Source organism: Sceloporus undulatus, chromosome 2 (genome assembly GCF_019175285.1).
Source record: "Sceloporus undulatus isolate JIND9_A2432 ecotype Alabama chromosome 2, SceUnd_v1.1, whole genome shotgun sequence".
In the NCBI taxonomy this organism is placed as follows: Eukaryota; Metazoa; Chordata; class Lepidosauria; order Squamata; family Phrynosomatidae; genus Sceloporus; species Sceloporus undulatus.
In genome coordinates, this window is record NC_056523.1 from 25,031,872 (window position 1) to 25,055,430 (window position 23,559).

A 23,559-nucleotide genomic window follows, 5' to 3' on the forward strand; every position below is an offset into this window, starting at 1 on the left:
AGGTGGTACTTATCTGTATATAGTTGTATAGTGAACGTATTGTCTGGACTTGTCTATATTCAGGTTGATGGATGGGTGGAAATGATTGAGTTCTGACTGGAACTTCATCAGTACTTCATCATAGTTGGCTTTTTACTCAGAGGAGGAAAGATACAGAGAGAGGTGTGCTTTTGCCTGGTCAAGTTATGGATGCTCAAATCATGTTTTGATAGCACTGATGGTGTTGCTGCCTCTTGCTCCAGTGTTTCACCTCAGGGCTGCTTCATATTCCATGTAGAAAGCTGTTCCCTAAAAGTATGGAAACACGTATGTATTTTCACAGTATCTGTTTCACACCTTGTAAGTAAGCTGAGAAACCATAACCAATTGCAACTGTCTGATATAGGGATTGAGAAATGGGTACTCCATTTTCATACTTGACTTCTTTGCTTATGTGTACTGGAAACAATGCTTGAGACTTATGAGTGTTGGGTAGGTGATTCCCTTGACCATTTCATGTGTTGTATAGGGCTAGTAATGGAAGTAAATTCAGATCTGGTCAGTAAAATGCAGATCATCTGTCAGTGGAGAGTGTGTTGGAGAGGGCTGCAATATTTGGTGTTCAAGGTAACATAACTAAAACTTTGCAAGGAACATGTCAGAAACTTAGGCCCAGTACAAATGGGCAGGAAACACCATCCTGGTGCCGTTTCCAGGGTTCGGGTGCGCACAGCATCTGCATGCTCCCGAATCCTAGTGTGCAGTGGTGGCGCCATCATGGCGGTCTCCCATTCATATAGGGTGCATGATGACGCAAGCACGGCGCAGTGTAGCACGTCGTGCCGCCTCACTAATGGCACACTAATGGAGATGGCCCCGTGTTGCAAAAAGAACCCGCTTTTAGAGGGTTCTTTTTTTTTTCTGTAGATGGAGGCTACGTGGTTTGGCTGCTGTGGCCTCCCTTGGGAACAAAAAGGGGCGGCTCCAGCCCACCCTTTTGGGGCAGTCTGTCAAGCTCCTTAGTAAAATAGCAATATGATGCAGCTGCACTAGGAGTATGACAACCTGACTTCAGTTGTTGTACATGATTACTATTAAAATTCTGTAGATCTGTAATATGACATTTTAATTTGTAAACTGCTCAGTATGCTTTAGGAATCAGTGTTTAAAATCCAAAATAAAATGAATGAAACTGGGAGTCTTATTGCGCAAGAAAAGAAAGGAAAAATGGAGCCAGAGAGTAGCTACTGTATGATGTAGTAACACTTCAGTTCTCTTTGCGTGGGAGACGGCTATACAGATTTTTCCAGCTAGAAAGAATATGTGCTTTTACAACTGTCCCGCTGGAAGAGAACTGGCGCACTACAATGTCATGTAGAAAGGCATGGAGAAAGCCACTGCTCTCTGGCTCCGTTTCTGCTTTGTTTTCTTGTGTGATTATTCTCTAAGGCAACATGCCTTAGTGCCTTCAGTTTAGAAGGCAGCCATGATTCATAGAAATGGCTTACAAATTAATTCTCTGGAGAACATTCTTATTTTCTTTGCTCTTTTTTTCTAAGTAGGATAAATACAGTATTGTTTTATGGTTTACTAAGTAGCTTTTGTGTACTTAAATACCTGATGAACATATATCATTCCCTTAGTAGACAATTACATAATATCAATACAGTATTCAGAATATTCTAGTTGTCTAGAGTATTCTAGAAATTATTCCAGGGTTCTGGAGATCCTCATACTTGTAGTTGATAGGCCACAAGACAACCCAGTGGGCATATCCAAAATACCAACTTGGCATAATATACCCTTGGTTTTTGATACCTTTACCTGATAGTTTCCTGTCTTGTACAATGCTTAGTTTACAAGCAGAGTGTTAAGCTAGGGAAAAAGCTGAGAACTACAAGGGCAATCTGCATCCTTTTCTATAGTGAAGCCCCAGCCACCCAGAATTTTTCAGTCTGTCTTGAATTTAGAGTAAAGGTATGTCTATACCTTATAGCAGGCATGGGAATTGTGTTGCCCTCAAGATGTTGTACTGCCACTCCCAGTTTCCCTTACCACTGGCTATGCTGTATACTGCTATTGGGAGTTGTAATCCAACGTTTGAAGGACTACTTGATTCCCACCCCTGCTTTATTTGAAGGAGTACAAGTATTCAATCAGAAATTTGGAGATGGAACAAATCATGAAGTAACTCAGCATTTGGTGGCGGGAGGAATCAAAACGCAGAGACTTCTTTAACATTGGAAGAAAACAAAGTTCATGCACTTGAGGTACTGTATATTAAAGCATGCTGCCAAATCTAGATTACTTTAAAACAGTGTTGAATTATTTCTTGTCATCTCAGATTTCTAAATCTATTTTCTCTCTCATTTCTAGGAATACATCATTCGAGTGCAAAGAGGAATTTCCATGGAAAATAGTTGGCAGGTAACTTTTAAAAATCCTTACAGAAACCAAAAACAAACAAACCCCATCCGTTCTTCTGTGAAAGTCAACATAACAAGGCCTCCTCGTTAAGACCTTGATTGCTCAACTTAATTCGGCTTCATTTATCAAGTATTTTATTTATTTACTTTGTATCCCATCTTTCTTCTGAAAAGAGGCCCAAGGCAGTTTATAACACAGTTAAAACAAAATACAAAAAGTTGATGATATAATTTTTTTAAAAAAGGAATTAAAGTAGCTATCATAGAATCATAGAGTTGAAAGAGACTACAAGGGCCATCCAGTCCAACCCCCTGCCCTGCAGGAAATTGCAACATTTCTATTAAAACCTTCCAGATTATTTTTGTCCGTCCACCTATCCATCTATTTTACTCATTTATATCCTGCCTTTCTCCCAATAATGTGACTCAAGGCAACTAACAATAAATTTAAAAACAATACAATACACCCCAGAAATTGACTGGAGTGGGGTTTTAATGTTGTGCAGTCCTGTTTTAATTTTTTTTATATAGTCTTCTAATGATTGCCAATGTTCAGTGTTAAAGCACTAATAATTTAAAACAGTAGAAAAATGAATAAAAAAGATGAATGTGCAGTGCATATGCCTATTTTTTTTTTTTTTACAAAAATCCTTCTGTACAGCCAGTTAATTGCCAAATAAAATGCCTGTTTGAAATTTTTAAAAAGTCTTCCTGCTGCCAGCAGAAGGAGAGGAGGCAGGCCCAGCCAACTTCCTTTGATAGGGAATTCTATAGCTTGGGCGCACCCACATAAAAGACCCTTTCCCTTCTTCTCAGCACTTGGGCCTGTGACAGTGATGGCACCATAAGAAAACCCTCCTCTGTAAATCTCAAGACTCAGGCAAGCTTGTATAGGAAGACAAAGTCTTACAGGTAGACTTGCCAGTGCACAAATTGTATTCTTTTCAACAAATCCCATGTGATACTTTTGTTCAGTTCAATTTTAAGTGGAAGTAGTTGTGCAACAGCATTATAACTTGATGTGTTGCTCCTGTTCACTCTGTTCTGCATTCAACCTTATTTTGCTCTGTCTCAGTTCATTCAGACAAAACGTAAATGTTTCCAAGGCAATTTAGTGCAGCCAAATTGAATTATAATACACTGGGGTTGCGATATCAGCAGGCTTGCCATTCACGGATTCAAACATCCACAGATAGCAAGCCCCACTGCTTTTAATGGGTGTATGTGTGTGGTGCCCGCCACTCTGCCGGGATGGGGGGAGAGTCCAGAACGGATCCCATGGATACGAAGCATGGACTGTATTTCATCTTTATCTTCTTGGTACTGGATTAACAGCCAAGTGTGTATGAAATTGTTGTCTCTCATTTTGTTTATTAGTTTTAGAAAGAGAGTTTATGTGTGGTGGTATTTTTTTCTGTGGTCTACCAAGAAAGGCCATTGTGAACTAAAAGGCCGTCAAGTCCAACCCACAGCGTTTGGGCCAACAATAGCCACATATTACTATTTCATCCACCCCTTCACTCTCATTTCAAGATAAGAATTCAAGTCAGTTTATACCACAAACATAGAGACCAAGCACAGTAAAGTGCCTACAGAGCATAAATCTCCAGATTATTCTCTTCCAAAAGTAGTTTATGTCTCGCTAATATAAAGTGTAAGCCTAGCCTAGAGGGATAGCATCTCTTCATAGAATTAAGAAGCAGAGTGCCACCTGAGCCCAGTTTCATGCTTCTTAATTGAATCAACACTAGGCTATATGCCTTGGCCATGGTATTGATTGTTGACCTTTTCTCTTTCCGCAGTAGAACAACTCACCTTAACAAGCTTTTGCTTCTCCAGGGACTTTGCTTTTCTCTCTCTGTCCCACTGGTTTTTCTTTTTGTTTTTGCCTCTAATCTGCATGTGTATTGGTTGAATCCATAATGTGCAAGCGATGTATATGAGCTGGAATGTTCTGATTGAGCAGCAGCTCCCTCATACAAATACATATAACCATGGACAAATGGGCACTCTGTAAATGTTTGTCGGTGGTCATACGTGTTTAATAGTAATGATATACTCATAAGCAAACATAGTGCAGTAATTCTGTAATGCGTTGAGGAAATGTTTCTGGAAAGAATGAAAGATTATTCTTAAACCAGAAATGTTGAAAGGAGCTAAATTGAAAACATTGTATACTGTTTTCAGTGAAGAGTTTATATTTATAGAAACATGGATGTAAGAATAATGTCTAGGAAGACACAAACAAACCATTAAACCTGAATTACAAATGTAATGTTACTATGGGTTGTTTCTGTGTGGAATTAAACTGACATTTTGCTGGCAAAACGATAACTACAATGAAGAAAATGATCTGGAGATTTTTTTTACCTCCTGTCTTCTCGAGAGTTTTTGCATCTGGTATGAGGCTCTTCCCCATCTTTTCATTACCATGCCTTGCTGTTAGAGCTATTCTCCTGAAGCTCTTGTGCTGATGAGAGAATCTGGAATTGATGTTAGCCTGAGATATACAGCTAGTGTGGTTCATGTGCAATTATATCCAAAATGTCTTAGACCAGCATTAATTCTGTGTTCTTTTGCAGATTATAAGACGATACAGTGACTTTGATTTGCTGAATAATAGTTTGCAGGTAAGAGGTTTTCCTTCTTTTTATGCTAACCTGTATTTAAAATGACAGGTACATGAATCAGTCTTTTTCTGGTTTGTGCGTTTTTTGGCATGTGTTCATAACTTGCTACATTAAACTGCAGTCTGTTCCACAATCTGTTTTTAAATACATTTTAAAATATTTATTTATAAATGTATGAATTTCAAAATAATGTTCAGGTTCTTTTCTTTCTTATTAAATTAAATATAATAAAACACCGTTACCAAACCTCTTTGAAATGTTTTGATGGCATGGTTTTTGAGCTAAGATTTGCATTGGCAAATTCAAAAGTGTGAGATCAAGTAATTAAATTCTAGACCACACATTATTACAGCTTGTTGGATTTTTATATAAGAATTTGCAAATTCTTCAACCCTCCCTACTTGTAATACTGTATTTTTAAGGAGCATTTGTATGTAAATCAGTGGAAAAAAACAAGTATTCAGTTCAACAGGCAAAACAGAAAACACTTGAAAAACAGACTTCATAAGTACAAATAATAAAGTACCAGTTTGTAATCTGAAGCCCAAACCCAGTTGCTGGTCCTAACTACAGTACATGCATTGAGTCGATTGCTGAATAGTAAATCAGTACTTCAGTAAATCTCATTAATCCAGAGGGCCTGTTCTTCTTGGGGGCTGGTGATTGGATTTAGGCTTTGGAAAATTTGATACAGTATTCTTTCATGATTTAAACTATTTATGTACAGTATTACCTCTCTGCTCACTATGGCCCCCAAGGCAAGCTACAACAGATAAAAACATTTTTAAATTAAATACTTAGATAAAACTACTAAAGCAAACTAAAAACTTCCCTTAAAAATAATTTAAAACTAGACAGTTAAAACAACCAGAGAAATTTCAAGGATCAAAGGGTGTGCAGAACAGCATCATCTATATGGATGCTCAGCAATGGTTCCTCTTCATCCTGGAGCGAAGTGACCAGTGAGGGGTCACAGGGTTCTGTCCTGGGCCCAATGCTATTCAGCATCTTCATCAGTGACTTGAATGATAGGATAGAGAGCGTACCTGTCAAATTTGCAGATGATACCAAATTAGGAGGAGTAGCTAATATTCCTGAGGAGAGGATCAAAATTCAAAATGACCTTAATAGACTAGAAAGCTGGGCCAAAACTAACAAAATGAATTTCAACACAGAGAAATGTAAGCGACTGCACTTACTCAGAAAAAAATAAAATGCATAGATATAGGATGGAGGACACCTGGCTTAACGAGACTACATATGAAAGGGATCTAGGATTCCTAGTAGACCACAAGTTGAACATGAATCAACAGTGCGATGTGGCAGCTAAAAAGGACAATGCTATTCTAGGCTGCATCAATAAAAGTATAAGTGTCTAGATCAAGGGAAGTAATAGTGTCATTCTATTCTGCTTTGGTCAGGCCACCCCTGGAATATTGTGTACAGTTCTGGGCACCACAATTCAAAAAGGATGTTGACAAGCTAGAGGGAGTCCAGAGGAGGGTGACCAAAATGGTGATGGGTCTGGAAACCATGCCTTATGAGGAGAGACTAGGGGAGCTGGGTATGTTTAGCTTGGAGAAGAGAAGGTTAAAAATTGATATGATAACCCTGTTTAACTATTTGAAGTGGTGTCATGTGGAAGAAGGAGCAAGCCTGTTTTCTGCTGCTCCAGATAACAGGACATGGAGCAAATGGATTCAAATTACAGGAAAAGAGATTCCACCTCAACATTAGGAGGAACTTCCTGACAGTGAGAGCTGCTTGAGAGTGGACCAGATTCCCTCAGAGAGTGGTGGAATTTCCTTCTTTGGAGGTCTTTAAGCAGATGCTGGATGGCCATCTGTCGAGGGTGCTTTGATTTTGTGTTCCTGTATGGCAGGAGGGTGGGCTGGATGGCCTTTGTGGTCTCTTCCAACCCTATGATTCTGTGTTGCTAGTAATGTAGAATCTGACTATTTGAAATCTGAACACGGGAAAGTGGCAAATGTTGACACTCAGCATTATCCTAACTCGGTTCATCTTTTTTAGCTAAACCATTTCCCTTTCTTTCATACTTGTCAAATCAAAAGTCTTATTAACCTCAATCACTGAAATGCAGTGTGTGCAATCATTTTGTCTGTATCCAAAGCACTTTTTGATTCTTTTCATCCCATGGTATTTTTTTTCTGTCACTGAACACTGTTCTTTCATTTTCCAGACACTGCAGCTACTGTATACTCTTACACTCCCAGGACATGATTTCCTTTTAGTGAGCATGGGATAATACAGAGGACGAGCAGTATGGTAAAGAAATGTTCAGTGACTTGCAGGGAGACAAGGGAAGTTAATTGTTACAGGATTTCATCAGAGTGGATTTCAACAGATCTTTTCATTCCCAGCCCCCCTCTCTGTCAGATGCTTATGGTATTAGAGTTGTTAGTAGTGTGGATTGTGTCACTGATGCTAGTACACAACCGGATGGAGGTATATTGTAATGCCGTGTTCCTGTACTGTGTTAAATTTACAGAACGACAGGAAAGGATTCACTGAAACTTTTATAAGTGCCCTTTCCAGATAATGCTTTGTTAATCAGTAGCACAGAATTATTTCAAATAAGTGTATATAGTAAATAACTATATTACTGGAGCAATCTTAAACTCCCAGAGAGGATAGCTGAGGGGCTGTTGTTGTTTTTAGCACCATGATGGGAGTCATCTCACACATTCTGGGTTTGTTATTCATACTGTGGAACCTCATTGATCTACACTGATCTATATCAATGCGTCTCTCTACAAGTTCAGTTTTTTGCATGTGCAAGCATTCTAATAAAGATAGAATGAACAATGCAAATGCATTCAGAATCCTTTTTTTGTTATGCAGTGTTTTATCCCAGGTCTATTTGGGTCTGTTCACATCTGTTATTCACACTACCAATGATGTGGATCTTTCTAAAAAGCTGGGGGGGATCAATATTGATTATCCCAGATTAAGTGGCTTTTTTGGCAGCCCCCCCCCCCCAACCTTAACCGGGTGCATTTGAGATGCTTGTGAACAACAGAGATTTAACCTGGATTCATCCTGGATTATTTTCAGTGTTAATAACCCATCTCTGTGGTTGAAAAGAAAGTGATTCACAGGTTTGTTTGTTTGTTTGTTTGTTTATTGTGACACTGGAAAACTCAACTGCTGTTCTATGTGTGATGCTCTGGTGGTAGCAGCCCTGAAAACAGGGTAGGTCAACTGGATCTTACAGCTATGAATACTCTTCTGAGCGTTGTTGTTGTTGTTGTGTGCTCTCAAGTTATTTGTTGAACCTATCATGGTGTTTTCTTGGCAAGTTTCTTCTGAGGGCATTTGTCATTGCCCTCCTCTCAGGCTTAAGAGGGTGTGACATGCCCAAGGTCACCCAGTGGGCTTCCATGGTTGAACCCTGGTCTCCAGAGTCCTAGTCCATCATGCAAACCACTACATCACAAGGCAGGGGCCGTCTAGGAAAGAACAACAGGGGTTGGGGAGAGAAATAACAAAAATCTATGTGCTTCCCACCAATTGCCTTCCTCCCTGGCTGCAGAAATCCCTGGCTATAGTAGAACTTTGGATCTGGCAGTAGTACAGTGATGGAATTCCCTCTTTCCCATTAGGATTGGTCCCACAGGGCTTTAAAATACTTGAATTGCATTTAAAAACCATTGATACTTTTTCTGTGTGGGTGTACATAGAATTAAAAAAAACTGAGCCATGTGCAGTGCTGTTTCCTGACTGCTTTTAAAACTGACTACAGGATGTTTTGTAAGTTGTACTTAACTTCAGCGGTCACTTATATCAAGAGTGAGAAACTAGGATGGGTCCGGATGCCAGTTTTCTGCACTTAGAATCATTTGGGGGATGCCAGACTGTCAAAGATGAGAGGAAAAGAGAGAGGAAAAACTTCCAAAGAGGGTGGAATATATACATATATGGATGGATAGGGATGTTAAGCAGTTCAGGAGACCCCTGCATACTATTTTAAAAAGTGATTTGCCACTTCCACGAGATGTGATTCTCACTATCCTCCTTTTTATGGTCAATAGTCTGGAGAGACAGTGGGGTGTAATATTTTGATTGTTGGGCTATGACTCTGGAGACTAGGGTTCAATTCCCACTTTGGACACGTAACCCACTGGGTGACCTTGGGCAAGTCACACTCTCTCAGCTTCAGGGGAAGGCAGTGACAAACCACCTCTGATGAAACCTGCCAAGAAGACCCCATGATAAGATAACCATAAATTAGAAATGACTTGAAGGCACACAGCAGCAGCAACAGCAACAACAACCAGGGAGTCTAGGGAGATCAAGGGCTGCAAAAACAGCTTTAGGGCCTACATGCAGCCCAAGGGCTGTGTTTTGGCCACCCATCATTTATGTTATTTCATGTGATCTTTTCTTGCATTAATGCTCTATTCTCTTTTGATATTTTGTACGAACTTTTCTGGACAGTCTGATAACATTAAAGGGAACACAGTCATGTAAGACCCTATGAGGAGAGACTTAGGGAGCTGGGTATGTTTAGCCTGGAAAAGAGAAAGTTAAGAGGTGATATGATGGCCTTCTTTAAATATTTGAAGGGATGTCATGTTGAGGAGGGAGCAAGCTTGTTTTCTGCTGCTCCAGAGAACAGAACACGGAACAATGGATGCAAGCTACAGGAAAAGGGATTCCAGCTCAACATTAGAAGGAACTACTTGACAGTAAGAGCTGTTTGACGGTGGAACACACTCCCTCAAAGTGTACTGGAGTCTCCTTCTTTGGAGGTCTTTAAACAGAAGCTGGATGGCCATCTGTTGTGGATGCTTTGATTGTGAGTTCCTGCATGGCAGGGGGGTTGGACTTCAAGGGAAGTGTAGGATGTTGTTTCAAAAGCAGTATACACAGTATTTAAACCAGGATGAATGATTTCTGGTCCTCAATTTGTTGTTGGACTGCAGTTCCATGATTCTTGAACACTGGGGGTTCAGTAGAGGACTGATAGGTATTGGAGTCCACTGAAAGGCCTCATCATCATCCTGTGCATAGATTATTATAAGCATCACTTGAAGCAGAAAGACAGTAAACTGCTTTTCAGGGAAATTGGGTGAGTTCATCTAGTGTTTCCCTAGAAAAACATCCTCCAAACAAAGGAAGAAGCAATTTTGCTGTATTTACACATTCTGTGAACCAACTTTCCTGTTTCCTCTATACAAACTCATAATTCTTTTTTTTTGGGGGGGGGGACAGTACAGTTCCTTCGTATAGGAGGTTTGGTTGGACCCCTCTCCTCCTTCCTCCAGCAGACAAATATATATATATATTTATTTTGGCAGGCCTTTGCTTATGGGTTATGTAGCAGAAAGGACTTTTAATGGATTTGAGTGTTTATATTTTTAGTTGTCCCAGCATTATTATTTTTCCATGCCTTCTCGTGATGTGTGCAAAGTATGCCAGCCTAAATTTTGTCATCTTTGTAATGTACCATGCACCAAGACATTTCTGAAGAAACCAGTTAAAGGCCAAAAGCTTGTCTGATTAAAAACCACTTTTCTTGCCAGCAGCAGGGGAGGGGGGCTGCCTAGCCTCCATTGGAAGGGAGTTCCAAGCCTGGGAGTGGTAGCTCTGGCATCTTCACCATACACTGATAAGGGTGGTGGGAGTGAGAGATCCTTGCCTCAGGGAGGTTTATATGTCCCCTCTCTCTCTCTCTCTCTCTCTCTCTCTCTCTCTATATATATATATATATATATATATATATATGGTTCTTGAACAGATCAAGGCTGAAATCTCCCTGGAAGCCAACGTATTCAAATTGAGGCTGTCATACTTTGGTCACATTATGAGAAGGCAAGGCTCATTAGGAAAAACAACGATGCTACTAAAGGTGGAAGGTAGAAGGAAGAAGGGAAGACTATATGTTAGATGGATAGATTCAGTTAGGGAGGTTGCGGGTCTGAATTTGCATGATCTAAGCAGAGCAGTGGAGGACAGGGGGTCTTGGAGATGTTTCATCCACAGGTGTCGCCATGAGTTAGGGGTGACTCGAGAATAGTTAACAACAACAAAAGTCCTTCAGATATCTGAATCTAAGACATACAGGGCTTTGTAGGTTACAGTCAGCACTCTGAACTGTGCCAGGAAACAGCTCAATAGCCAATGACATTGTCAGAAGTAGTTTCTGTTCTCTCTATAGCTAGCTCTGGTCAGCAGTGAGGCCTTCAGCATCTGCTGAAGTTTCTGGACATTTTTCAAAGGCAGCCCTACATAGAGTTCATTACTGTTATCCAGAGGGGATGTAACTAAGACATGTCTTGATGTAGTCAATTCAGACATTTCCAGGGACAAGCGGAAATAGTGTATTTGGTTTAAAGGTGCAAATGTACTCCTGGTCAGTGCTGGAATCTGTGCACAGAGACATTGAATCCACCAGTACATCCAAGCTGTGAACATGAGCTTCCTGGGGAAATGTAAATCCATAAAACATAGGTTGCCTCAGGGTTCTCAGATATGAGTTTTGACTGATGAGGATCATCTCTTAACTTGTCAGGATGAAGCTATAATTTGCTTACCCTTATCCAATTCATTATCCAATACATTTGCATCTTAAATGCAAAGCTTATTATCTAGAGCTATGGAGAAGAAGACCTGGCTGTATTCCTAAACCAGCAGAACAACATCCACCCCAACATCTAATTCACTATGGAAAAAGAAAAGGAACAATGCCATTTTTGGATGTCCTAGTCATCCGCAAACCGAACCAACATTTGGGTCACACAGTATACCGAAAACCCACACATACAGACAGATACCTGCACAAGAACTCCAACCATCACCCACGACAAAAAAGAAGCACAATCAAAACCCTGGTAGACCGGACAAAATGCATCTGTGAACCCCACGTCTTGGAAGATGAACTGAAGCACCTGGACCGGGCTCTTCAGGCTAATGGTTATTCCAGCTCAGACATCAGAAGGGCTGCCAGGCCCAAGAAAACCCAGAGAAGTGAAGACAAGCAGCCATCAAAAGGGAAGGTATTTTTACCATACATCAAAGGAGTCACAGGCAGAATAGGCAAAGTGGTGAGGAAGCACAACCTTCAAATGGTTTACAAACTGACGAAGAAAATGCAGCAAATGCTTCGCTCAGCCAAGGACCAGAGAGACCCTCTCACAGCCGCAGGAGTTTACCGCATACCATGCAGCTGCGGACAATTCTACATAGGGACCACCAAACGCAGTGTGCAAACAAGAATCAAGGAACACGAGAGACACTGCAGACTGGGCTAGCCAGAAAAATCAGCAGTAGCAGAACATGCCACAAACCATCCTGGGCATAAAATACTGTTTGAAAACACTGAAATTCTGGACCATACCAACCACTACCATGTCAGGATGCACAGGGAAGCCATTGAAATCCACAAACATCTGGATAATTTCAACCGGAAAGAAGAAACCCTTAAAGTGAACAAAATTTGGCTAGCAGTCCTGAAGAATGGCAAAATGAGAACTCAGCAAATGCAAATGGGAAACCACTCAGAGTCAGGGGCTTTCCCAGTAGATAATGATCACCAGTTAGCAGACAAGAAACTCTTCTAGAACATGGCCACATAGCCCGAAAAATCCACAAAAAACTATGGATGCTGGCCACAAAAGCCTTTGACTGCACATTGTAAAGCTTATTCTTTTAAAGTTGTTTTAAAATTCTTTATGAAATTGTGAATCATTTGCATCTTGGAAGTAACGTGATTTTTTTTATTAAAAGAACTCAATTTCATCATAAATCCTCACACTGGCAATAAAATCATTCCAACATTTAGATGAAATTATTAGTAGAAGAATTAGTACATTCTGTGCTAAGTGTTGCTTGTTGGTTTTGGAGTTCCTGCTCTCTGACTCTTTGCTTGTCAGCGTGAAGAACATGAGTCACCCAAGCAAGGCTGCAGAAAAGTTTTGCAATTTTCTGGATGGTGCCCAGTCAACATAATACTGTATGGCTATTTTGCTTTTCTGGTTGCCTCAAATAGCAGTAGCTTGTTCTGGTGGCACAAAGTAGCCAACTCTCTCTCTCTCTCTCTCTCTCTCTCTCTCTACATATATATATATATATATATATATATATATATATATATTAACCAGTAGATCATTAGAAATATTATATATATATATGGCTGAATGTGGCTCAGAGTCTCACTTTATACATGTCTTTTGCGTGGCTTTTTACTGTTTTGTACACTTTAATTGTACACTTTGCAAGATGCAGCTTGAGTTGGGATGGGAAATGTGTGACCTTCTACATGCTGTGGAACTGGAACTCTCCGGATTGGCTAGGCTGTCTAGAGAAGATGAGAGTTATCATCCAACAGCACCTATAGGGTTGGATTTTGCTCACCCCTTGCTTAAATGAAGATCCAATGCCATAGACTTGAGATGGAGAACAGGAGGGGGAAGGGAGAACATTTTCCCAGCAAGAAAGCATTACATCATGCCAATAAGTGGTCTGAATATGAGAGAAGATGGTTATCAAGTGATCTAGGCAAGGCTTAGCCAGCCTTCCACTAGAGACAAGAGTTGTTGTTGTTGTTATGTGCCTTCCGGTTGTTTCAGACTTATAGTGACCCTAACCTATCATGGGGTTTTCTTGGCAAGATTTGTTCAAAGGAGATTTACCATTACCTTCCCCAAAGGCTGAGAGTGTGTGACCTGCCCAAGGTCATGCAGTGTGTTTCTTAGCTGAGCTGGGAATCAAATCCTAGTCTCCAGAGTCATAGTCTGATACTTCAGCCACTACACCATATAGTCTGTCAAATGTCTGATTGAGAGTGTCTGTCTGATGGGTCTGTATAGATTTGGTTGTATTGTAGGGCTTGGCTATAGAGACAGTGGAGTCACTCAAACTACTATGCCATGCTGGCTCTGCTTATTTTTATAAAGAAAAGAAAGAGAAATGCAGATTTGATGGGAAGAGCTTGCCTTCAGACAGGGATGGGCCATATGTCACCTTCTACATATTGTTTGATTGCAACTTCCATCAGCCCTAGCAAACAGGCAGTGGGGAGAAGTGAAGGGAACTATAGACTGACAAAATCTGGAAAACCACAAATTGTCCATCCCATCCTTGAATGACCACAAGGTCAATGGGCTACCTGCTCTCTCCAGCGTGTCTCTTCCTAATCTCTGGAGAAAAAAGTTTGGTGTTTTACTTGTCAGAGGAGCACGTCTGCCTCAGGGCCACATCTGGCATCAGCTGGTGGACTAAGAACTACACATGCAGGAATTTAACCTTTGTACTTCCCTTGTAAAGGAAAGTGTTGAAAATCAAAAAAATTGAAAAAGTGTGATATACATTTGCTGGTTTTTAACTGTTTAGCAAAAGGACAAAGGAAAGAGGCAGTCAGAGCTTCTTTTGATTTAATGTTTCAGAAAGGTGGACACTTATATTTTTGGGAAAGTTGGCAACAGAGTTTTAATCTTGACAGAATTTTCCTTACTAGTTTTTACATCTACAGTTTAGCGGAATTAGATGTTTAATGTACAAAGAAGTAGGCAATAACCTGAGATTTAAAAGTTTTGACAAACCGGAGTTACTTCATGATGCTAATGTTTGCTAACTGGGCTCTTAAGCAAGAAAACATTTTCTCTTTCCAGTGACAATTTACAGCCTTTTGCATTTTTAAAAAATCTTGCTTACATGCAATTTCCTTTCCTGTAACTGTGAAACTGAATGTTTTTCTGGATTATTCCTTTCTTATTAATTGTTTCCTTCATGGAATTTTACAGAGGGGGCAGGTAATACCATCTACATAGTTTTTTGTGGGTTTTTCGGGCTACTGTCCCAAATAGTATTTTATGCCCAGGAGTTTCCCGCATACCATGCAGCTGTGGAAAAGTCTACAGAGGGACCACAAAACACAGTGTACAAACACGGATCAAGGAACACGAGAGACACTTCAGACTGAGTCAGCCAGAAAAATCAGCAGTAGGAGAACATGTTATAAACCATCCTGGGCATAAAATACTGTTTGATAGCACTGAAATCCTGGACCATGCCAACAACTATCAGGTCAGAATGCAGGGAAGCCATTGAAATCCATAAACATCTGGATAATTTCAACCGGAAAGAAGAAACTCTTAAAGAGAACAAAGTTTGACTACCAGTCCTGAAGACTAGGAAAATGAGGACTCAACAAATGCAAATGAGAAATTACCCAGAGTCAGGGGCTTTCCCAGCAAATAATGAGCAAGAGTTAGCAGACACTAATCCTCCTTTGCATATCCTCCCACCCTGAGGCCCTGCCATCAACAACAGAACAATACACAGATTAACATGGAATTTCCTCCCCACAGTATATGTATATATCCAGCTCTCGTCTATTCCAATATTCTCTGAAGATGCCAGCCACAGATGCTAGAAACTTCAGGAATAAACTCTTTTAGAACATGGCCACATAGCCTGAAAAACCCACAAAAAACTATGCATGTTGGGCATGAAAGCCTTCGGCTTCACAATACCATCTACAATTTGTATGTTTTCCATCTACTTCTTCTGTACCTTTCGTACCAGAAAAAAAACTGCCTAAGAAGGAAAAGATGGAATAGTCCTATCTTGTCTTTTGGTTGGCAGTTCAAGGAAAACCCTCTTTCTGAAAGTGTCATTAACTGAAAGCTTTGCCATCCCATAGAAATCTATAGGAGAATAGCAATTCTTGTGACTATACTATAGTTAATAAAAAGAATGGGACTAAAATCTTCCAGTCTTCTTTCATTTGTACTGGGGGAGGAAGAGTACACACAAGTAACAAGGCATGATATGGCTTGTTTCTGTCACCCATTTGTTATGGTATCTGAATGCAGCCATTATCATTTGCAAGATTATTGTTATTTAACTGTTTTTTTAAAATAGTACCTTGTAGCTCTTTTCTTTCTTTTTACAACTTGCCCTGAATCTTTTCAATGTAATGTTTTGTTTTAAAGGTATCTGCTCTTAGCCTACCTTTTCCTCCCAAAAAGTTGATTGGAAACATGGATCGTGAATTCATAGCCGAAAGACAGAAAGGGCTCCAGAACTATCTCAATGTAATCACCTCCAATCATATACTGTCCAACTGTGAACCAGTAAAGAAATTTTTGGATCCAAACAACTATTCAGTAAACTATACAGGTAAGGGAATGGTTCTGTAGCTTATTTACTAAACTTTACTTCAATTATCCATGAAGATTTATGGACAGTTACTGTAGGTAGGTAATGGTGGGATTCAGAGAGTAGATTTGTGATCCAGATTGTCCTCCATTAACCAACATATGTTTCCTAGTGCTGTGGTCCCTAGTGCTTCTTCCTTTTCTGAACCCAGCTTGTACTTTGGGATTCCTCTCTGTACTGTATATGTGATTGGGTCTGTGCTGCAGAATTTTGAATGTAATTTTGCTTGTGTGGGAAATTAATGGTATGGTCCTATAGTTGCTATAGTCCTTTGTGTCTCCTTTTTTGTGGATTGGGATTATATTGATTGCTTCCAATCTGTAGGCCATGGTTTTGTTTTCAATATTCCTTGGCATATTTTCGGTATCACTAGGGTTTATGGGAATGACAGAACTAGACAAGATCCTACAGTGTAAAGCTACAGTGGTACCTCGGGATACGAAATACCCAGGTTACGAAATTTTCGGGATACGAAAAAATCCCATAGGAAAACATTGTTCCGGGTTACGAATGTTTTTTCGGGTTACGAAAAAACTTTTGGTGCTTTTTTCGGCTTTTTCGCACGAAATCGCGGCTTTTCCCCATTAGCGCCTATGGCAATTCGGCTTACGAAGGCTTTTCAGGTTACGAACGGTGCCACGGAACGAATTAATTTCGTAACCTGAGGCACCACTGTATATAAATGAACACTTAAGTTAGAATTGCCCAAGATATTATATTCCGCATCACCATGAACGGGTGTGAGAGCTGGACAATGAAGAAAGCCAACAGAAAGAAAATGAATTCGTTTTGATGTGGTCCTGGAGAAGAGTGCTGAGGATACTGTGGATGGCCAAAAAGGCAAAAAATTGGTCCTGAACTCTCCCTGGAAGCCGAGATGACAAAACTGAAGTTGTCATACTTTAGCCACATCATGAGAAGGCATGATTCACTCAAAAAGGCAATAATGCTAGGGAAAATAGAGGGTAGCAGAAAGAGAAGAAGACCTCATGCCAGATGGATAGACTCAGTAAGAGAGGTCATGGGCCTGAGTTTAGGACAATGGAGGATGGGATGGCTTGGAGATATCTCATCCACAGGGTCACTGTGCGTTGGGGACAATTCAAGAGCAGTTAACAACCACCAGTCTACTACATGGACACATCTGTTTTATGATATACTGTAAAATCAAAGAGAGGGAAGTTAGTGAAAAAGGGCTGCTATATTGCATTTAAACTAAAATCTACAAAAGCCTGTCTTGATTACAATTGTATTAAAAAGACTGCTTATTTTGTGTCAGTTCTAACTTCACATTTAAATTTCCAGTACATTACTGCATTAAATCTTATCAGAATGCGATTGAACAATCCCTTCCATGATTTCACTCTTTCTCCCATGCCTGTTTTGAACTTGGGAAAGAAAAAAACAGCTACTTGCTTTTTAGAAAATCCAATTTTTTCAGTCACCCACTGAAAGGAAATCAGTGAGGTTAAAAAGAAATAAACATGTAGAAAAGTTGCAGGAAACAAAAACTTTTATCTGTAAATAGAAATTATATGCCAGACTCACTTCATGCTCCCACTCCACACCCCCTCCAATACCAATCACTCCACCAAGAAAGCACTACAAACAATCTTTTAAAGAAACAGAGACAGATGAACAATTAGAGCCCTCTTCACATTCTTTGTCTCCAATTATTCTTGTATTCTCCATCTATCTCCTTCTTCTCCTCCAGTATCCTGTGTTTTTCTTATCTGTCTACTCTCCCTCCCTCCCTCCCTCTCATTCTCTGTATCTTAGTCTTGTGTGGTTCCCTATGCTTTTTCTCCACTCTGTCCTTTCTCTTCCTCCCCTTCCTCTTATCTGCCATCTATCCCCCCCCTTTCCTGCATAGAAAGCCTTCCTTTCCTGCAAGTGCCTCTGCATTTGAAAGCAACATGCCACAGGCTTCTTCTTTTCTGCACCTCCCTCCCTCCTTCCTGTTCTTTGCTGCCTGCCTTGCCTGCTTTTTACCACTACATATTCCACTTGCCATGAAGTGAAACATGCCATGTATCATGGAGGGAGGATGTAGAAAATAAAATCTCCATGTATTTTACATTTTGGCTACCCCCACTCACCTCCATGATGTAAAGTTAATTATATTAATGCATAAATTCCGATCTCTGATGACAAGGAATTCCTCTCCTTCCCAAAGGGATTTGAAACAGCTAACACCAAATTGTAATCTGTATTCTTTCTAAAAGGCAGATAGAATATAGGTGTCAGAACTGCCCACTCCCCACAGTTCAATTAAGCAACATGCCGCAGCCTTCTGCATTCAAACAGCAAAACTATATTTCAGCAACTGGAGACGTTAACAGTAAGACCTCTGCAGACAGAACTACCATCATCCACAAGCGCAAGCATAGAATAAACAATGCCCTGCCCTATACTTTTACAAGCTTTACCATGATCCGTTTCCAAATTAAAACATCCCTATATGGTACCTAGCCTTATTTGTCCACCCCCTTCACACTTTTGCTTTTGTCTCTTACTTTTTTTTTCTTTTTTCTTTTTTTGCCAAGAGACTGCCCTGAGAAAATTCTCCCACACACATTTACCCATTCTTTATTTGAACCAAGAGTAACTCTTTGGAACAACACTACAACTCTCATCACTTGCAAGAAACCCCAGTCTCACACATATACTTAACTATATATAAAACCTCTAATACAGGGGTAGGCAACCTTTATGAGCCGGGGCCAGGTTGCTGTCCCTCAGACAACTGGGGGGCCAAAGCCAAAAAATAAATAATTAAATTTAAAAAAAATTAAATATATAAATAAACCAGGACAAATGTAGGACAAAATTTTCAAATGGAAGACACTTTTTTTAAAAAAAATGGAGGACACGCGAAAAAATTTGCTGATTTTTAAAAAAATGTTAATATAAATGCATGTTTCTGAGGCTTCTATAAACAATTGCCCCCCCCAAAGGCCCCAGCGGCAATCGGCGGCAGGACCGGGCTGGGGCCGATCCCAAGGCCTCGCCGGGCCGCATCCAGGCCGCAGGTTGCCTACCCCTGTTCTAATATAACACTTAATACATACGACTATTTAACCAAATATAATACAACAGCAAAACATACCCAATGGCAGACTCTGCCAATTTTAATCTGGGTAGAAGGAAAATGAATGAACTACCATACTCTGCAGTGTAGTAGTAACAAATAAAAAATAATGGAATTCTTGCTTCAAGGGAAGTAAACTGAGTAGATAGGTAGACATTTATAGGATTCCATTTTAAGTGGAACTTAAATGTGCAGAAGTGCTGTAAGATTGACACTAAAGTGTGTTTGCTATAAGGGAAGGGGAGGAGGTATGAGAGACTGGCAAATGGCCAGAAGGGCTTCATGTGGTGACTTCCTGTTTTGATATATTTGCATAGAAAATGATGAGGAATTCAAAACAAAAAAAAACATTACTTTTAAGGTAATCTTCAGTGGACTCTTAATATTCCACTGAATATCCACTGAGTATTAGATCAAGTGTTTTCCCAGTTCAGTTGGAGTTATACCCAACATGCTCGTGTTCAAAAAAGCCCAGTATGTTGATACAGTTCAGCATTATTTTACTACACTGCATCTCATGGATTTCAAAATCTCAAGATTTACGCTTTATCCTAGAGCAGTTTGATCAGTTGCATATTTGAACGCTGGTGCAGCTGAATCATTGGGCTGTAGAGGTCTTATACCACTAGGCTTCTGTGTCAAGCCTGCTAATGTTTCACAAGGGCCTTGCAAACCAAGGGCCAGGCAGTTGGTTAGCTTGGATCACTGGAACAGGTCAGCCAATTGTACCAAAAATGGCAGAGGTAGAGAAGGCCAAGAAGAAAACACTTGAGAAAAATTCTGTTATCAGGAGTCTTGCTTTTGTACATAAATAGGGGCCTATCTATTTGACTGCAAAGAATATCTGAACACCACTGGCATCTTGTGTTTTTCAGTTAGCCAGACTTTCACAACTTTCTCCACTTTTTAAAAAAAAATGCTGTGAGAATATTAAAATTGCAGCAGGAGATTGCTGTGCATTTGAAACTAATGAGCTGAAGAGTTGTCAGTTCGGTATAGGCCCCCTTGGCTCACAAAAATGCCTGCTGCCAGACCTTTGGTGTCCTTGTTAGTCTGTTTTGCCTAAACATTTCACAGTCCAGGGCCTTCTCCCCCACTGTGCATTGCTTTCATCCTTGGAGATGAAACACCTGAACACAGTGGGGTGACTATGAGAAGGGAATGTTGTTGTTAACTTTTGGATTTCCTGCTTTCTCTCTGCCTGCTGGGATGCAGCATCCAGTGCTGATGCACCACAAATATATCTTTATTGAACCAAACTAAAATTTAAGCATCCATTTATGTATGTCCGTGCACTGGAGGAAACTTAATGAATTGCAGATATTCTGGGCAGATGACAGAAAGTGAGAGAGTGAGTGAGAGAGAGAGTATTCTTTTAATGTGGGCTTTCAAATGTCCTTGTAAACTAGAAAGCATTTTAGAACAGATTACAATGCATGGCTGGCTTTCATTTGTGAGGTTAAATGTATTGTTTCAGCATACCTTTTGCATGAGTGCAGAGCTCTGAAACATTCCTTTTTTGGACTATAGTTATGAGAATCATCCAGGCAGCAGTAGGTCCATGCTAACTGGGGGGGGGGGTTGTCCCAGGGGGTGTCCCAGAAATTTTAGCCTGAAAAGGTAAGACTTCCAAGCTTTGTATGAGTAGGGTTGCCATAAGTCAGGACCTCCAAACCAGGACAAATATAGGACAACATTTTCAAATGTAGGACACTTTTATAAAAATGGAGGACATGAAAAATTGCTGGTTTCTTTTAAAAAAATATAGGATTAAACAGAAAGGGGGGTTAAATAAGGGGGTTTGAGAAAGGGGGCTATAGAAGGAGGGCTAGATGGGGTACCTAGAGGGGATTAGGGTTAGATAAAGAGGAGTAAGATAGAGAGGGTTTAGAGGGGGGCTTAGAAGAGACTTAAATAAGGAACTTAGATAGAGGGGGGTTAGATGGGCTTAAATTCTAAAGCACCAGAGTTGTTCGCTCTGCAGGGCTCTCAGACTACATACACGCTGCAGAAATAACCCAGTCTGACAGTACTTTAACTGTCCTGGATCAATGCTATGGAATTCTGGGAAATGTAGTTTGTTGTGGCTCCAGAGCAGAGCTCTGCTTGTTCAGTGCCAGGAGCTGATTTGCCTGTGTAGTTTGGCTATCTGTTAATTTCACAAACCGCTCGGATTCCCAGTGATTGGGTGGTATATAAATAAATCCTATTATTATTATTATTATTATTATTATTATTAAATAAGGTGGTTAGAGCAGTGGTTCCCAAACTGTGTCCTTTAAGAGATTTTGGACTCCAACTCCCAGCAGCCTCAGACATGTTACTCAATAGTCTGAGATTCTGGGAGCTGAAGTCCAAAATTCCTTCAAGAGCACAGTTTGGGGATCACTGGGTTAGAGAGAGGGGGAGTAGATAGAGAGGGGTTGGAAGGGAGTTTAGATGGAGAGAAGGAGGTAGATAGAAGGGGGTTACAGAGGGCTCAGTTAAAGTGGGGTAACAGGGGGAGAGGGAGTCAGAGAGAGGATTAGAGAGGAGAGGGGTGTGTGTTTGGGGGACCTTAGGGAGGGGGCTTCCAATGTCCGACGGGGGCGATCCTGGGGGGAGCCTGGGGCCCAGGAGGGGCCTGGAAGGTGCCCTCTTGCCTCTCTTGGGTGCCAGCCCCTTCCTCCTCTTCTGAGCCTTGCCGAGGCTCTTCTCTTCCTCTCCGACGGCTGGGTCCCTGAGGCGCCCCTCCCCTTTAGTGAGGCAGCTCTCCCGGCGCTTCAGAGCCCCTTCCTTGCAAGAGCAGGAGGAGGAGGAGAAGGGCTGGGGGGTAGGGGTTCCAGGAAAGGGCCCTTTCGTTCCCCAGGCCGGGCTGCCCCAGAGGCCAGGGCCCTTTCCTCCCCTCTCCCAGCGGTCTGCCTGGATGGGTGGGGGCCACTGTTGCTGCCGAACTGCCTGGCCCTGCTCCTCCTCCTCGTGCCTTCTTGCCCTGCCTGACTAACCCTGCTCCTTGGGAGGGCTGGCCAATAGGGGCAAGGCAGAGCAGCAGAGCCCTCCCCTGCCAGCTCCAGCCCATCACAATATAGGGATGCAGCAGGGCCAGGAGCCGGGCAGCCACCCAAGGGCGTGACGTGACCGGGAACGCCCCCTAGAAATCGGGGGAGTCACGCCTCCCACCGGGTTATGGCAAGCCTATGTATGAGTGCTTCAGTTTATACTTCCCCCTCCTTCACAGATGAATACAGTACAGCTAACTAGGACCATTAGGACAAGTGATGTGGTCAGAGTGATCAGGCATCTTCCCTTTACAGGACATGTCCTATATTTTGACCTTCTGTCAAAATGTCCTCCCTTTGGAGCACGATTAAGAAGCATGAATTTCTATTAGTGCTTTTAGCTATTATTTTGTAATGTCTTCCATTTTTCTTGAATTTCCTACATTTTGCAGTGCCTTGTCCTCATTTGCGGGTAGGACAGCTGGCCACCCTGGATGTGGTTGTTCTTGTTTTCATTGGTGAGCTAACTTGAGGATAAAAACCACTTGCATTTTTACCAGTCCTGCTTTTTTTAAATAGCAAGTTTCAGCATTTACTGTGTGTTGCTGTCATAAAATCCTATTCATGTCTGTCTCAGGATCTTCTGTGGACACACATATAAAATCCATTTTACTGTTACTGTGCAGACTGTTCCACATTGAAATGGATATATGTTCTGGCTTGAGTGAACTGGAGAAAATCCTCTTTCATTTTGGTTTAAAAACAAAACCTGCTTCATTGGTGATATTTATTAATCTGTGTATAACAGCTGTCCAAAAATTATCTTTGCAGAAATTGCCTTACAACATGTTTCAATGTTCTTTCGGTCAGAACCAAAGTGGGAAGTAGTGGAACCATTAAAAGATATAGGTAAGAGTTTTGCTTGTTTGGTAAAGTGATTGTTTAACAGACCTCAGAAATTTCCCAATGGACTGTCCTGTCCAGTGATATGTCCTCTGAATTAGGGAAATGATCCAGTTTGCAGAGATGATCCAGTTTGAGACCACTTTAACTGCTCTGGCTCAGCGCTAGGCTCAGTGCTAGGGAATCCTGGGAACTGTAATTTATTGTGGCACCAGAACTCTCTTGACAGAGAAGGCTAAATGTCTCACAAAACTACAGTTCCCAGCATTGAGCCTAGGCAGTTAAAGCTATCTCAGACTGTATTATTTCTCCAGTGTTTTTTGGATCTAGCATCTGCATTCTGTGTCCAAGGCCAAACTGGGTGCTAT

The 23,559-nt window shown here is 41.0% G+C and overlaps 1 protein-coding gene across 14 annotated transcripts in view; it reads left to right on the plus strand.

The window, feature by feature from the left end:
• The window catches only part of PXK (PX domain containing serine/threonine kinase like), a 65,987-nt gene that overhangs the window by 13,842 nt on the left and 28,586 nt on the right, over positions 1-23,559 (plus strand). For 13 of the 14 annotated variants that reach the window (XR_006102488.1, XM_042454803.1, XM_042454810.1 and 10 more), the window contains exons 2-5: positions 2,356-2,406; positions 4,988-5,035; positions 15,994-16,180; positions 23,120-23,197. Coding sequence is in view for 13 of the 14 variants with exons in the window: in XM_042454803.1 (XP_042310737.1) it covers positions 2,356-2,406; positions 4,988-5,035; positions 15,994-16,180; positions 23,120-23,197 (364 nt within the window). In the remaining variant the exon portion in view is untranslated. Of the gene's footprint in view, positions 1-2,355; positions 2,407-4,987; positions 5,036-7,235; positions 7,322-15,993; positions 16,181-23,119; positions 23,198-23,559 lie in introns of those variants that run through there. The other variant, XM_042454808.1, reaches the window with a different exon arrangement.